General features: G+C 56.2%; 1 protein-coding gene across 4 annotated transcripts in view; it reads right to left on the reverse strand.

Moving 5' to 3' along the window:
• Positions 1-17050, reverse strand: part of DLG3 (discs large MAGUK scaffold protein 3) — a 75244-nt gene that overhangs the window by 23080 nt on the left and 35114 nt on the right. For 3 of the 4 annotated variants that reach the window (XM_059859206.1, XM_059859205.1, XM_059859208.1), the window contains 7 exons: positions 13091-13144; positions 5381-5431; positions 2200-2324; positions 1560-1729; positions 1099-1235; positions 651-795; positions 350-509 (listed from right to left, as the gene is read on the reverse strand). In XM_059859206.1, coding sequence (XP_059715189.1) covers positions 350-509; positions 651-795; positions 1099-1235; positions 1560-1729; positions 2200-2324; positions 5381-5431; positions 13091-13144 — 842 coding nt within the window. The remainder of the gene's footprint in view (positions 1-349; positions 510-650; positions 796-1098; positions 1236-1559; positions 1730-2199; positions 2325-5380; positions 5432-13090; positions 13145-17050) is intronic. The other variant, XM_059859207.1, reaches the window with a different exon arrangement.

Consider the following 17050-nt stretch of genomic DNA (forward strand, 5'->3'; position numbering starts at 1 on the left):
AGCCTGTGGCACTGCTGCATGGCACCATCAGGGCAGGGAACACCTTGTATTGCAGGTATTGTGAAATAAGCAAGAGAATGAAGCTGAAATGCAGTTGTGTAAGGCTTGTGAAAGAGTGGGAGAGGGACCGGAGAGGGAGTGAATGCAGCAAGGCAGAGATTGACACAGCAGGGCTGGTCTCAGGGGGTGAGCACAGAGCTCATTATGGGGACCTCAGGTATTGCACCATGCACCTCCAAACGGCCTTTCAAGGCTCTGCACTGGCAGTGGGGATGACATCGAGCCACCACAGAGGGAAAGTGAGGGAATGAGAAGGAGCATGATAGGGATGCTCCTGCCTGGTGCTCACCTGGTGAAGTCATCATCTCCGATCATGTGCCGAGGGATGGGCGAGTACCGCGACGGAGTCACCTGGGGAGGGATGGGATAGGCGGGCTTGCTCTCAACGCCGCCCAGGTAGCCCAGACTGGAGTTATGGCTTATGTGGTTGTCAGCCAAGGCTGAGAAGGCTGCAGGGGAGGAGAAGGTCATCAGGAGCAGAAATGCATACACAATGAGGACATGGAGACCAGCCCAGCCCTGCTCCCCAGCCCAGCACGCTGAGGTGCCCCCAGCCCCGCCTGCCCAGCCAGGGCCAGCGGCGTACGTACTGCTGGCGTAGTCGGGGGGCGCGTACATGTCGTTGAGGTGGATGTTGCCAGGCTTGGCCACTTTCAGGTACACCATGTCAGAGGTGTTCTTCAGGGCGGCCACTGCCTCCTCGTGCCGCACGTCCTGCAGGTTTGTGTTGTTCACCTGCCAGAGGGAAAGGTGACATGGCTGAGCAGGAGGGCAGGGAGCAGGGCAGCCCTGCAAGAGTGGTTTTCCACAGGGCAGGTGCCACAGTAGCTCCAGAGGCACAGACCCATTGCCTTGGGTTGGCCCTCCTGCCCGCAGCCGTTACTGTGCCTGCCCTCCCACAGCAACATCCCAGCGGGGGCCACAGGGAAGAGGGGTGAAGCTGCTGACAGGATGGGTGCTGGGGTTCTGGATCAACACTGCATTGCAGTGGAACCTGTTCAGCTTCTCCTCACAGCTGGCTGTGGCCACGGGGCTTACCGCAAGCAGCCGGTCCCCGATCTGCAGGCGCCCATCCTTCTGGGCAGCACCTCCCTCGATGATCTTGGTGATGTAGATGCTGTTGTCCCCAGGGATGTGCTGGTTCCCGATGCCCCCTGCAATGCTGAACCCCAAGCCTGAGGGAGAGTGAGAATGCAGGTGAGGGACAGGCAGATAGACAGACAGATAGACAGAGACCACAGCCCCTGTGCCTCACTGGGCTTCACACCCTGCCCAAACCCAGCAGGCAATGGGCCACCCCAGCCTGGCCCCAGTGGGTCTGTCCCATACCCCATGTCCCACACCATTCCACACTGCTCAGCCACCCTGCAGCATCCTGCCATCCCACATCCCCATGAGGCTGCCCTGCATCTCATGACATCTCACACTAAGGGGCCACCCCACACTGTCCTGTGGGGCAGTCGGGCACCCTGGCCAAGTGAGCAGAGGGAGGGGCTCACCTTTGGGGCCCTTCATGAGGTTAACCTCCATGATGGTCTCTGGCGGGGGCTGCCGGCGGCGCACCACGAGCCGCACCACGGGGCCTGCTTCCTTCAGGGCCTCCACAGCTTTGCTGTGCACCACCTCAGAGACGTCCACGTCGTTCACCCGCAGCACGCAGTCGTTCACCCTGTGGGCACAGCACGGCCCTGAGCATCCCTGGGGAACTACCAGCCCATGCCACCCTCCTCTAGTCACCCTCTGCCACCCTCCTCCAGCCACACAAATGAGAGTTGCTCAAGCTGGCAGATCATGCCCTGCTGGGGTGAGAAAGGGGTCCCTCCCAAAGCAGGGAAGAGTGGAGCTGGTCGCTATAGTGCAACCCTGATGGAGATGGGAGATGAGAAGGAAGGCTGGATCCCTGCCCTGGGCTGTAATGGGATGGGTGGGAGCAGAAGCCTAATACAGGGAGGGGAGGATGGGTGGCTACAGACAGGAGGCTGGTGGCCAACAGTGGTGGACAACCCTGTCCTGAGGGCATCTGGCTGTGGGAAAGAGACATATGGAGGTCAAGGACCATACTGGGAAAAGGGGTTAGGCCTAGAGGGTCCATGCAGAGATCCAGTGATACCCTGTCTGCTCCCCCAGCCCTGTACTCACCCTAGACGGCCATCCATGGCTGCCGCTCCCCCAGGGATGATCTTGGTGATGAAGATGCCTGGGTCATCTGGAACATGGGGGTTGTCGATGCCTCCCGCTATGCTGAAGCCGAGGCCGGAGTTCCCCTGCGGGAAATCAAACACTGTGTCTTTCCCCCATGGGCACCTGCTTGCTGCCAGCCCTCCCAAAACAGTTCCCCCCAGCCGTGGGACTGCCTGGGGAGCAGGAGCCCTTACAGCAGCTATCCTACCCCGGGGTGCCTGGCTCAGGGGGCACAGGGATGCTGGCTGGAGGAGAGGCTGGCGTTCCTCAGTGCTCGGCGCGGCAGCGTGGAGCACTGAACAGATGGAGGGAGAGTGGGAACCTCCCTCAGCACCGCGTCTCCACGGAGAGACGAAGGCAGGCGGGGAGCTGGGGGAAGAGGAGGTGGTCCTTGGCGGAGAAAACCTCCCCTTGCTGGCTGCTCCCCAGGAGGAGACACCGATGCCGCAGCCTGCACAGAGCAGCGGGGATTGTGCCAGTCACCAGCATCCCACTCCTGCCCCTCTGCACCCTGGGATGTGGCCCTGGCACAAAGCCCAGCTGGGGACCAGCAATGCTGATGACAAAATTTACAGGTTTGCGTGGAGGTGGCTATCAGGATGGAGTGGGCTCTCCAGTTGTCTCCTTTTCCTCACAGACATGCTTCGAGCATCACTTGAGCTTCTCCTGCCGAATTATGACTGGGGGGATGCAGGGACCACAGCTCATCTCCAGGCCATTCCCCTTCCCCCAGCATCTCAGGACTGAGTGGCTGTGGCCCTGTGCCACCTCTCCCACTTGCAGGATCCTCATTAGTGACACACTCACAGGCACTGCTTCCAGATCCATGCTTGATGCAAGTGGACAATTCCTGCCTTTTTTGCTCTGCCTTGAAAATCAGATGGCTTCTTGCCTTGTTTCCTCATGTGGAAGAGCTGACACTTAGTCACAGACAGTTGTGCCTGCCTCTCTCGTACACGAGTGGGCTCAGACCAAGCTCTCCTGGCTGCCCATGGCCCCAGCGCTCAGTGGGGGATGAGGGGGTGCTCTGCTCTTCCAGGGGACCTGTGGCTGAGAGGGCCACACTGGAACTTCATCTCCCCAGGATAATTTAGCATCAATAGCCAGCTGGGGCTTGCACTTCTCCCCAGCAATTTTGTCCCAGCATCAGCTCCTGCAGAGATGCAGAGCTGGCTTTGTGACACTCGTGACACAGCACCAGGAGCCACCAATGCCTGTCACTGTGCAGCGCTCCGGATGCTCCCTGGCCAGCTGGGATTTGGCTGGCATGTGACACAGAGGCATTCAACAGTAAAGGGTCTAGGTTGCTCTCTTTCCTCTGTGCTGGGTTCTGATTACCCTGTGCCTAGCTCAAAAAAGCTCTTTACTGTCACAGAGACCAAGCCAGGCTGCAGCAAGGGAGGTGAGATTGCAAAATGATCTCCAGCCATTAGTTGTGCCTGTCTATGGAAGGTCCTTGGTTAGCTACAAAACCTGGAAATTATCTGGAAGGTGTTAATTTTTATTCTGATATACCTCAAAAAAGAGTCAAAGGGATTTCTTAGCTGACATGAGGGTTGATGCCCTGATGCCAGGGTTGTTCCTGCTGTGGACACATGTGGTGGGTAAACACAAAGAGATGTCCTTCTGCAGATTGTGATTCTGCTATTACTGCCCCCAAAATGTTGCTGCATTTGTGCTTGTCCTTACAACAAAGACAAGGATTAATGACAGTGACTAACAAGCCACTTTGGGATACACTGAGGTCAATTCTGGAAGCCAAACACCCCAGCAAGGGGATAGCCTCCCCTGCAGGCACCAGCGTGCTTCTCCTGCATTAAGACAGGATTGTTGGATCCCACCAGGGACCAGGTGAAGGGGAAGGACCTGGGTATGGTCCATGCCAGCCCAGGCTGCTAAGCAGTGAGATTCCATCATGGTTTCTTGCTGTTGGAGAATGAATTGCTGTTTGGGGCTTTGAAATGAGGGCATCAATGAGTGTTGCCTCTCTGTGTGGTCCTGCCAGCGGTTTCCCTGTTCCCACTACGGGATGAGGACAGAGGATGCTCTGAATCCCTGAGGCAAGGCTTTTGCCCGTGACTTGGGCCCGGAGCAAGAAGTACTTAGCCCAAAAAGGAAGGAACCTCTGGGCTGGTTTCGTCAGGCACGCCGGGGAAGCGGTGGGTGAGGCGGCAGCCCCAGATAACCTTCCGTCCACCCACCTCTGTGATGCAGAGCCAAGGGAAGGAGGGAGATGACTAAAGGCAGAGAGGAACAGAATAATGAGCGCTGCGTCTTCCCCTGCAATGCCGGCCACGCGGCGAGGCTGAGCCGCCCGGCACGGCAGCGAGGGGGAGGCAAGGTGTGCTGTGGGGAGGCAAGGTGTGCTGTGGAGAGAGCAGGCAACCTCCCACCACCGCCATTCCCAGCCAGCAGGGCTGTGCCTGTCTCTTGGAGTAAACCCTGGGCCAGCTTTTCCTGCTCCCTCTCCATCCCTCCTCCGCTGCTCTTCCTGGGCAACAGAAAGCCCTTTGTGCCCAGTGTGGTGCTGGCTTGGCCATGGATAAACCCCACAAATGGGGGGAGCTGATTCTAGCCACGGCTGGTGTGGCACATGCCATCACCTCTGTGTTGCCAACAAAGAAAAGGCTTGAGCAGGAGCTTCCTCTGTTGTGGTTTGTTTCACTAAATAACCTTTTCTTGTAGCTTAGCATCCCAAGGCTCTGTGCCCTGGAGTGACAGGGAGCCTGGTGGCAGGGTGGCTTTGGTCCCTGTGCCCATTTGTGGGGTGCACCCCCCTGTGTCTGCACAAGCAGAGCTCCCCACACCTCTGTTTTCTGACAAAGACAATGACAAAGAGCCCCCTCCATGCTCTGCACTGATGAGTTTGTGGGGGTGAGGGTGTGAAAGAAGCAGGCAAGGGAGAAGCCATCCTCCCTCCCTTCTGGAGGGGTGTGCAGGGGGAGAGGGGAGCAGCAAGCCCACCCTAGTGGGAGCCAGGCTGGCAAAGCAGGTGTGACACCCGTGAAAGCCTCCAGAGAGAGCGGCGAGCAGAGACCAAGCTCTCCCCATGGGCTGTGCAGGGATGCGTGGGGGGCCAGCTGTGCCGGGGGTGGGCGAGGGGGAGGAGGCTGCTGGTGGGTGGGTGAGGAGTACTTACCCTTTCCAAGACAATCTCTTCATACTTGAACATCCCATCACTGCCATTCATCTGGAGAGAGGGAGACAGTGTGTTACGACTCTCTGCTGCTCCTGGGGGAATTTGTTTTTCCTCTCTGGTAGCTGAACATGAAGAATCCAACCTAAAAGCTGCACCATCACCGCTGAAAAAGCCTTAAATGCAACTGCTTGAGCCTGCCCTGGAATTAAACCATGTGCTGCTTTTCTCTCTGGGCATGAGCCAAAGCCCACTGACTTTAATGCACTTCTGTGCAAAGCCTTTATTCTCCCAGCTCATTTCTCCAGCCATGAAAAGGAACACAACCGAAGGCACAAAAAGAAATAACACCTTTGTTACGCAGCATATAATTAACCTCAGGAATTCACTGCTTGAGGAAGGGAAGAGAGGGGGTCGGTCCATTTAAAGGGAAAAAAATGTCTGTACATAATAACATAATAAACACCTTTAGCAGCTTATATTTTTTAAATCTTTTCGTAGCATGACTGTATTAACAGGAAATTCAGGATAATTTATTCTACGAAATTAGTTGGGAGCAAAGGAAACACGGTGTGAGAGAGTGGGGCACAGTAAGAGGTGAAAATATTGTGATGCCCTTATGTACAAAAATGGTGTAGCCTGTTTCAGTGCTGTACACCACACTGATCCCCACGCTTAAAAGTCTCCCATACCCCAAGTATCAAAGCAGAGCTCTTGGAAACATAATGAATAGAAACAAAAAGGGATGCAATTGTAGCCTGTAAAACGGCAAATGTAGACTCAAAAAAAAAAAAAATCCATTTTCCACATAATCAACAGTGCACAGGAAAAATGTAGCAGTTTCACTCCAGATCATCAGGATCAGGCCAGAAACAGCTGCCAAGGTCTAAAATTTAGCAAGATTTGCAATGCAATTGGCTACTGAAACATCCAACACTTTACAGCAACAGTTTTAAAGAAAACTGAGTTGGAAGGGAATTCAGAGGGTCATGGAATCCACCTGCTGGCCCGGCACATTCCCCCGAACAATCCCACCATGTGCCTGAGAGTGTTGTCCAAATGCTCCTGGAGCCCTGGCAGCCTTGGGGCTGTGACCAATCCCTGGGGAGCCTGTTCAGTGTCCCACCACCCTCTGTGTGAAAAACGTTGTCCTAATGTCCAACCTAAACCTGCCCTGAAACAGCTTTATGCCCTTCCCTCAGGTCCCATCACCGAGCACCTGAGAGAAGAGATCAGTGTCTGCTCCCCTGATGCCCCTCACGGGGAGGCTGCAGACTGGTGAGCTCTGTCTTCAGCCTCTTCAGTCTCCTCTCCTCCAGGCTGAATGAGCCAAGTCACCTCACTCTTTCCTCACATGGTCTCCTCTAGATCCTTCACAGCCTTTGCAGCCTCCTTTGGATGCTCTCTAACAGCTTTATATCATTTTATTCTGGTCCTAGGACTGGAGGTGAGGCTGCCCCAGTGGGAGCAGAGCCAGACAATCCTCCCTTGACCATTGGCTGATGCTGTCTCTGCTGCACTCCAGCCCAAGGCTGGCCTTTTTGGCTACCAGGGCACACTGTTCACTCACATTTCTTTTGGAGGAGATTGAGCTCAACCTCATAATTTGAGTCATTCTGGGGAGCAAGGGATGGGACATGGGTAGTTCTGTATGACAAGGCAGAGGCAGTGGAACCTGCACGCAGCAGGCAAACACCTCTCTCACTGTGCAGTCCTGCCTCTGCCTGTGCCTCTGGTCAACATGCAGGGTTCCTCATCTGGATTTTACATCCACCGTTAACTGATGGCTCATAGATCATATGGAGCCACTTGCTGTATATGCTCTGTATCCCAAACTGGAGCTGACATGCCTTTGTTTGCACACAGTTCTCTTCAAGAGGCACCAGCATGCTGGCTGTGTCTTGCTTTCCTAGCTCCTTGCTATCTGCCCCTGCAGAGGCACAGCCCTGCCATGCTCCACACCCCCAGAGTGCTGGGTCATTCCATGGAGGGGACAGCAGCCATCATTTATGCTAAAGCCATCATCTGACACCACATAAAAAAACCCAGCAAGGCTGGGTAAGGCTCTTTTGATAGGTAGGAAGAGGAAAGAGGAGTTTTTCTAGGTGGTAACAATCAGGGGCCCAGGCAGAGGAGCAGTGCTGCAGGACAGGACCTGGGATAGGGCTGTGCCACCTGTGACACACACACAACCTCATCCCCTGCCCTGGGATGCCAAAGCAATACCACACCCCGTACTGCATCTCAAGGATGAGGCTGGGCAAAGAGATGGGAATGAGGGTCCAGGGAACACAAGCTGAGTGTGTTATCCCTCCTTGGATGTGCCCTGTGCCTGGTGCCTCTCAGCCACAGGAAGATTGCAGGGGACAGTTCAGGGTTGAGACATCACACACCCCAATAGTAGGATGCTCAGATCCTCCCAGCGCATTGGGAAGGGCTTTGGCCAGCTCTTACAGGAGGATCTTGCAGCAGAAAAGCACCAGAAATGGTGGAGTTAACCCACAGCAGGATCCCAGCCAGCCTCAGAGGGTCAGGGACACATGGTCAGTGCCACCTTCTGCCACAGTGCTGCCCTGTGCTGTGCTCCTGTGGGCAGAGGGGCATTGCTTCTCTTGTCACAGGTTCCCCCTATGCCATGGGCCACCTTTTCCTCCTCTCATCTTCCCATACTGACTAATCCTAAGTGCAGCCAGCTCGCTGGCCCGTGCCACCCTCAGAGACTCCCTCAGAGCCTCCCTCAGCACAGCCTCAGTGCCATCCCATCCCATCCCATCCCATCCCATCCCATCCCATCCCATCCCATCCCATCCCATCCCATCCCATCCCATCCCATCCCATCCCATCCCATCCCATCCCATCCCATCCCATCCCATCCCATCCCATCCCATCCCTCCCTGCAGTTGCTATCCCGGTGCGTGGGGCGCAGCGTCGTCTCTCCCCGGCTTTCCAGCAACTCAGATTCCTGGCACCCTTTGCTACTACACACATTGTCCTCTCTGCTTTGGCATTCAGCACAGTTGCCACACAGCCAGCCATATGCACACCCACGGCCTCAGGGAACAGCGTACACATCCCTCCAGGATGGGGATCTGCAGAAAGCTCTGACAATCTGTGAGCCGTGCTGAGAGCCAGCGCGGAGCGGCCGCTGCCAGCGGCACCGGGCTGCACCGAGAGCCCCCACAGAGCCTGCCACACACCCGGGCTGCACCGAGAGCCCCCAGAGCCTGCCACACACCCGGGCTGCACCGAGAGCCCCCAGAGCCTGCCACACATGCGGGCTGCACCGAGAGCCCCCACAGACTGCCACACACCCGGGCTGCACCGAGAGCCCCCACAGAGCCTGCCACACACCCGGGCTGCACCGAGAGCCCTGCACACAGCCCAGTGCCACACACCCGGGCTGCACCGAGAGCCCCCACAGACTGCCACACACCCGGGCTGCACCGAGAGCCCCACAGAGCCTGCCACACACCCGGGCTGCACCGAGAGCCCCCAGAGCCTGCCACGCACCCGGGCTGCACCGAGAGCCCCCACAGAGCCTGCCACACACCCGGGCTGCACCGAGAGCCCCACAGAGCCTGCCACACACCCGGGCTGCACCGAGAGCCCCCACAGAGCCTGCCACACACCCGGGCTGCACCGAGAGCCCCCAGAGCCTGCCACACACCCGGGCTGCACCGAGAGCCCCCAGAGCCTGCCACACAGCCGGGCTGCACCGAGAGCCCCCACAGAGCCTGCCACACAGCCGGGCTGCACCGAGAGCCCCCACAGAGCCTGCCACACACCCGGGCTGCACCGAGAGCCCTGCACACAGCCCAGTGCCACACACCCCGGTGCTGCCAGGCAGTTGAGCTGGGATAGCCCCGCTCCCCAAATCCCCGGGCTGCCAATGCTGAGCAGTGCTCTGCACTGCTCCCAGAGAACCAGTGGTGTAGGTGCTTGCTTGGTGCGGTGCCTGCTGGGGTCAGCCAGGCCTGACCATGAAGTTTTATCTCTGATAATGTTTTCAAAATTCAAGCAATTGGAATGCCAGTTAATTGTATAAGGAAGCCAAACGAAGAACTTAATATATACCACGTAACCAAGGGAACAAGCCAACAAAGCGAATGTTCCAGCGCTGGAAAATCAAATACCAGTCACTCACTGACGGCAAAAACCTCCCCATGATATCCACCAGAGCTGCCAGGACCTGGCTCTGCCACAGGCTGTTCCCCCTGTCCTTTGCCAGCGCCCTGTGCTCCTCCCCAGATCCTGTCTGGGGCCATCTCCAGAGGGAAGATGCCTGGGCGGGAAGATGCACCACACCCTGCTCTCCTCGTGTAACACCTGCAGAGCTGGCAGCGGTGTCAGGGGCCAATTAGCTGTTCCCAGCATATCTTGATCCTAAGCATCACCTGGTTTCTCATGGAAAAAAGAGTAAGGGTATTTTTTTTCCACGCCCTCCCCGTGCAACAAGCCCACCTGAGGGCTCAGGAAGAGGCGCCTTTGCTGGCCCTCTCCTCTGTTGAGCAGGAGGGAAATAGTTACCGATGACGGCATTTAGCTCATCAACAGAAGGCTGCAGAGCGAACACTCATCTGATAAACAGAAGAGCACACACCTTCCAGAGCTGCTGCAAGCTGTCTGCAGGCTCTGCTGGCCAACACTGCCACAGCCCACGTGGAACACCCCTTGGAACTTGCTGGAGAGTAAGGATTTGAGGTGGGTTTTTTGGGCTGGGGGGTGGTTGGCTGTTATTTGTGAGTTTGCTCGTTTGCTTGTTTTTTAAATAAAAAGAGAAGGCCTGACTCATAAGGCAAAGATCAGGTTCCTCAAATGCAACCAAGATAGGCAACCAAGCTGCAAGAGCAAATACCCTGCAGGAAGGATAACACAGCTCACAGTCCCTTTAGGAGCAAGGTCCTGCCCATTTCCTGTGCTTAGGATCTGGGCACTGGGACCTGCTGGTGGAGCAGCCGTTTATTGAGATAATGGAGAGGGTCTGAAGACTGCAGAGCCAGCCCCTGATTGTGCCAGCCAGCCCTGGGTGTGGAGGGCACCTGGCAATGCTCCACAGCTGCCCCAGCACAAGGAAAGGGGAGCAGCCCCGTGCCGGGGCAGCGGGTGCAATGGGCACCTCCCTGCTGGCACGGGCATCACCAGTGCTGGCACAGGAGAGCTCTCCTTGCCTGCACATGGCAGGGGGCTCAGGGAAAATAGGTCAAGAGCTGCCTCCCCTCACCTCCCCATGTCCATGTGTCCTGCTGCAGCACTGAGACCTACTGACTGGCCTCCAGCTACCCCCTGGCCTCAGCCCCCTTGTGTGCAGTGCCCACGGTGCTGGCCTCATGCCCAGAGTGGATAAATGCCCTGTTTGTGGTCAGCCTTTTGCCAGAGGACCAACCTACTGAGCTTGGGCAGAGTGAAGGGTTTGCAGCCTGACAGCCCCAGCAACAGCTGGGAGGACAGCACAGCCACGCTGCCTGCAGGAATTGGCACTGGGATGTGCCCCAGCCAGCACTTGGACCAAGGTGTGAGGGACTCACGGCTGAGATCAGGCCTGGAAAGCACTTGTCTTCCTCACACCTGGCTTTTAAGCAACTGAAGGTGATTGCACCTCACTGCTGGGCAATGAGGCACCAAATAGGCTTCAAGGACCCAGACTCTGAAACCTTCAACTCCTCAAGGGCTTTGGAGTGACTTTCCCTCCTCATTTTGGAACTGTTCAGCAGCAAGAAGTTGTTTTAGGTTCAGAGAGGCAGCTCTGAAATGTGGAGACCTCATCTGCCATGGAAACTCTGTTTCCAATTCTCCCTCTCCCCATTATGGACATGCTGGGCAAAATACACCAAGATGTGAAACTGTGAGCATGGGTGATGCCCTCCAGTACTCCCCTTAAAATCAATAAGAGATGATTTTAATACTGCAAGCATTTTATAACAGGTTATTTGGGTTTTTACATGCTGGGGATGCTGGGCTCTGCTCAAGCCATACACCGAGCCCCAGCCATCCCAGTGCTGCAGCCCCCACCTTAGAGTGCTGCTGGTGCTACATGCTCCTGGGGATGGAAGTGGGTGGATGGGGACATTGAAATGCAGAACAGACTTCTTGATAAACAGTCAGGGCCAAATCAAGCCCAACAGCCAGTCCAATGCAATCAATGGAACTAGAACAGGAAGGAACTAGACTACTTCCATCTGTTTATCATTAAGGAAAGCAATGAATAGTTAAGTAATTAAAGACTGGAAGATGTGACTTTAACCCTTCCAAATACATACTGTACCAATGGGCTCCAGATTTTGGGTTTGTAAAAAAACCTCATGTTTCCAGATTTGGCATTTTGGTGTTTGCAGCAAGCTCCTGGGTTGGCTCCTTTGCTGACCTGGGAAACTGCTGAGGTTTTGGGCAGTTGTTTTCTCTGAAGCCTGAGGAATCCAAAACCCCAGAGAAGGAAAAGATGGAGCAAGGCCTGTTTCCTGGTATAACATGAAGTAGAAGGCAAGAGGGTTTCCAGGCTGGATGCTGAGAAGAATCAAACTGAGCTGTCTCCCCTGCTCCGGGCAGCCAGAGATGACAAACACCACATCACAGCCAGCAGAGCACAGCTACAACCTGGTGTCCTTTTTGACCCCTGCAGGACAGTTGCTCCCAGCATGTTCTGCCGAATTTGGATGGATGGGATCAGTGACTGCCACCCCCAGCATGATGCTGGTATCTGTCTGGGGTGCAGAGCACCCCCTGAAACCCAGCCAAAGGTGGAGCTCTGATGTGCACTGACCCCACCACAGGCTGTGGGCTGAGTTCTGCAGTTTACAGGGGAAATTCAACCCCCAGAAGTCACCTGTGGCCCAACTACCAACTACCCTGACTCCAAAGATGGACCCACCCCAGCTCTGAGTCCTGGTACTGCTCCACTGCTGCTGAAGGCAGCTGCAGTTTGATAGATCAGAAGCAAACCCAATGTGAAGCACCCAGCCCTGGCAAGCTGTTAGCTGGGCTCCTTTGGGCAAAGAAGGGAAGCACCCCACAAGCACAGAGCCAGTGCTGCTGGGCAGAAACCCAGGCTGGCTACCCTGCTCCCTTCATCTGCCCAGCAGGAATGAGTTACAAGTGTTCTGGGGATGTAAACCCTGTCTGCAACAAACTGAGGAAGATTTTCTTATACTACACCAGGAGTGCCAAATGCTCCATGGCTGCACACACACTCACCGAGCACTGCTCAGCTGCTGGCAGCCTTCCGTGGGAGAGGAGCAGCACCTGGTGGGCCCTGCTGCCCTGAGGACTGGTGAGGGAGATGCCAGCAAGCACCCAGAGAGCCCTGCACCCCTCCTGAGGGGCCAGGGCTGCCTAAGGAGGCTGAGGCAGTGCAGGAAGGTAAAGGATGCCCCAGCAGAGCCTCTCAACCCCCCTGCATGGGAGGCAGAGGAAATGGCTGAATGATTAACCCTGAGCACAACCAGCCTGGATCCCCAGCTCCTCTGCTGAGGCCTTTTGCCTTGTACCTCCCTGTGCAGGAGACCCCAGCATCGCCTGCTGCTGGCCTCGGTTCTGCGCACTGTCACCCAGCCCAGAAAGGTTTGGGAATGGGGTGAGCTGTGGGGACATGGCGTGGGTATCAGGATCTTCTGCTGCCTTACCAGGGCCTCCTTGAGCTGGGAAAGTCTTTCCTGCATTGCTGAGCAGGGAAAATGCAGCACTTGATCAAAGGAAGCAAAACGAAACCGGGAGACTTACAGAGAGCCCTTGTTCCAGCGAGTCTGTATTCACGATAATGGGAGCGGGGTTGGCCTGTGAGGAGACAAAAGTGGGATGTCACCAAGCTGAGCAATGGACCCAGCCCTTGTGGTGCACTGCCTCTCCCCTGGCCACGCCATCACAGACCCTCCAGGCCAGGCAGCAGAGAGAGATTTGGGAAGGGCTCTGTTTGTCCCTCCTCCAGGTGTCCAACAGCCCTGGGACAGGAGCAGGGCCACAGCACGGCTCTGGGCATCAGTCCCTCCTCAGGGCTGGGGTGTCCCCAACACCCCATGGTCTTGGCTGCTGGGAGGGAGATAGGGAAGACTGGAAATTCTCTCAGGCTCGTGTCAGACTCCCAAAATTTACATGAAATTCACACTAGTGAGGGATTAGGAGATATGAGGAGTTGGAAAAGAAGCCTTTCTGAGGGAGGAATTTACTGCCAGCACACCAGGCCTTCAAGCACCTTCCAATAGCTGCTGTTCCTCCTAAGCACAGGGCCCCTGGGAGGGGTGACAGCATTTGGTCCCTTATCCTCATTACTCCTGCACTCGGCAGCCTCGGCCCATCCTGCACAGCAGCACAGGCATCCTCCTGTCCTGAAGGGCTCCCCGTGAACCTCTCTCTGGGTCCCTCCTCCTGGGCTGCCTCTGCCTCGGCTCGCTGCACATGGCAGGGCAGACACAGCAGGACAGCCGGGAAGGCACCGAGGGACGGAGGGACGGAGGGACGAAGGGAGGGAGGGAGGGAGGGAAGGCGGAGAAAGGGATGCGAGAAGGTGCAGCGCCGTGGGGCGGGTGAGGCCAGGGGAGGGTCGGGACGGGATGGGACGGGACGGCTGGAGGTTAGGGACGGCCGAAGGAGGGACAGGACAGGACGGCCAGAACGATGGGGCGGCTGGAGGAGAGACGGGATGGGACGGGGAGGGACGGGACGGGACGGGGAGGGACGGAACGGGGAAGGACGCAACGGGGAAGGACGGGACAGGACGGGGAGGGACGGGCGAAGGAGGGACAGGACAGGACGGCCAGAACGATGGGGCGGCCGGAGGAGAGACGGGACGGGACGGGGAGGGACGGGACAGGACGGTCGGAGGAACCGGGGTGGGACGGCCGGCGATCAGGGACGAGGGCGGCCGGAGAGGACCAAGGGCGGCCGGCCGGAGGCACGGAACGGGAGGCCGGAGGAGGAGGAGGAGGAGGAGGAGGAGGAGGAGGAGGAGGAGGAGGAGGAGGAGGAGGAGGAGGAGGAGGAGGAGGAGGAGGAGGAGGAGGAGGAGGAGGAGGAGGAGGAGGAGGAGGAGGAGGAGGAGGGCCGGTGGGTCGGGGCGCGGCGGTGAGGGGCCCGGCGGGTCCCGCCCCCGGAGCTGTCCAGCGCCGCCGCCGCTGAAGGCGCGGGGCTCCGCGGGGCCTCGCTGGGCGTGAGGGAGGCGCGGCCGAAAGCGAGAGGCAGAATCCCAAGGCTGACGTTCCTCTCCGGCACACAGCGGAGCCGTGCGAAGCCTGGAAGGTCAGCGGTGGGATGGAACTCGCTTCATCATCGCCGGGCTCGTGAGGAGAACAGCAGCCGGAGTGAGACAGCGGGGAGACAGGAACCACCGGGGGAGGGGGAGTGAGCCCGCCTCGGGGCATCACGAACACCAGCCAGGCAAGGTCTGGGCTGGTGAAACAACTACCAGCGACCACTGTCTGCCCATTAACAGGGGTGTTGGACTGCCCGGCCCAACAGCCTCTGAGTCTGCGATATCTTCAGAGGAGCCAGCTCCCTCCTCATCGCCCTCGTCTGGGTTTGCCCATCCCCGACTGAGAGCAGCCTGTGAATGCCACACCAGCCTCCCCCCATAGCCCAGCACAGCAGTCCCCACTATGTCCTGTTTTAGTTGACCTTATTTCTAGACTATTCACTCTCCTCAATTAATGGATGAGAGAGTTAAGGACCAACCAGACTGTGGTTTAAATCCTGCCCTGGAAGGTTCTGCTCTCATATGGATGGAGCAGGAGGTAGTTAATTTGATTTATTCGGATGCTTTCTGATCTTTCCTGCAGCTGTAACTATTGGTTACAAAACCATAGTTTTTATGACAATTAATTCTCCAACTCAGGCAAATATGATCACTTCCAAGCACTCCTGCCAAACCCCTCCCCCACACAAAAGAGAATCACAATTTTCAGGTCCAGTGTCTTGGGATCTCCCAGTCCCAGAAGCAATGTTAAACTGGGAATATCCCCTCTCTGGCAGTACATAGTCCTTGTATTTAATCCAGATAATTTGAGAGATAGAATATATTAAACCTGGCAGTGGCTTTTATTAGTCCCCAGTGCAATTCTAGGAAGGGATTCCACATTTCAAGGCAGAAAAGAAGCACTTCTACTGCCAGCAATTAACAACCAGTAACACATCAAGGTTTGAACATCCAGATGCCAGCTCTTATTAGATGAGTTTCCAGGAAGGATGCAGGAGAGGCAGCCTAAGTGAATGTAGCCCATCATGTGCCCCATGATTTATAAAAAGAATTCAACTCCACAAATGATGCTTTGGATCCCTCCCAGGGAGAAGTGCTCTATATAATAATGTTATAGAGGCTTTTGCAGGTCCAGCCTGAGTCCTCCACTGAGCCCCACTGCACTCTTTGTTGAATTAATAATAGCCCAAAAATCACACATCACATTGCCTCTCACACAGTGGTGAGCCCTAAGGACATATTTTGTTTAGCCTGCTCCCTGTGCACCGAGCATCCTTTGCAGCCATTCCACACTAGTGATTTTTTACATCTCAGAATACTGCTAGGAGCACAATTTCCCACTCAGACTCCAGATGGGACCCAGGAGATACCGAATGTGAGTTGCTGCTCTAAAACAAAGTCACACATGGTCAGGAGGAACTCAGACCAGGAAATCCCCACTTGCTTCCTGCAGCCAGCTATTCCAGCTACTACGAGAAAGGTGTTTGGGCATTAGTTCTGACTTCCACTTGCAAATATTTCAATATTTGCACTTTGCCTGTCCTACTGAAGAGACAGATAAGACCTAAGATGCAGAAACAAGCAGAGCACCTGAAAAGAAAAAGCTTTTGCCTCCCTCCAGCAGCCAGGCAGAGGTACTGAGCAGCTCTGCTAGCCAGGGGAGGAGAGAGACAGTCATAATTTTTTGCTGGGCAGCAGGAACGTGCTGGTAAATTAACCATGCCCTCAATTCTATAGGGAAGGGTAAGTAATTTATGCCCTAAGGAGCAGGGGTTTGCTGCATGCAGGGAGGAGAGGGAACAGGGCTGTGCATTCAGATCACATTCAATGGGGGCTGTCAGATCTCTTTCATCTAAACCCCTTCATCACAATATTATTTACCAAGCCCTGTTTGTGCTTGGGGGGGGGGGAGGGGGTGGGTTACAAATAGAAAGAGAAGAGGTCCAAGTCCCACAGTGCTCACTCCATGGCAGCAGGATCACCAAAGTTCAGCAGAGCTGGAGGTGCCCTGAGCTCTCTCCATCAAGCAGAGGCCCTTGGTCTCAGGGGATGGAGGCTGCAGGGACTCAAGGAGGACCTTGGGCAGTGAGGAGGGCACTGCACAGATGCAGAGAGATTGATCTGGGCACCAAGCCAGCGAGGCAGAGGACAGCTGTTGAGAAAATCTGGGCAGCAACAGGAGTCAAAGGGAACCACGGTGAAGGGGGATGAAGTTTGAAGGTCAGGATTCAAGAGCTCTCTGGTCTCACAGGGGCTGAGAGAAGCAGAGCCTTGCATTCATTGAGCTCTGCACAGCAGTCCTAGTGGCAGCCACAGCCCAGGAGCTGACACAGGGAGCAGCAATCTGCCCCAGGCAACCCCAGAGAGGGAATGGCTCCCTGTGCAGACCTTGGGAGAGCATCTTGCCTGTTTGGGGCAGCTGCCTCTGTGGTTGAAGCCAGGAGGAGGCAGTGGGTCTGTGTGCAGGGCAGAAGGGATATCTCCTCCCCTACAGG

The sequence above is a fragment of the Haemorhous mexicanus genome, chromosome 14 (genome assembly GCF_027477595.1).
Source record: "Haemorhous mexicanus isolate bHaeMex1 chromosome 14, bHaeMex1.pri, whole genome shotgun sequence".
Classification (NCBI taxonomy): Eukaryota; Metazoa; Chordata; class Aves; order Passeriformes; family Fringillidae; genus Haemorhous; species Haemorhous mexicanus.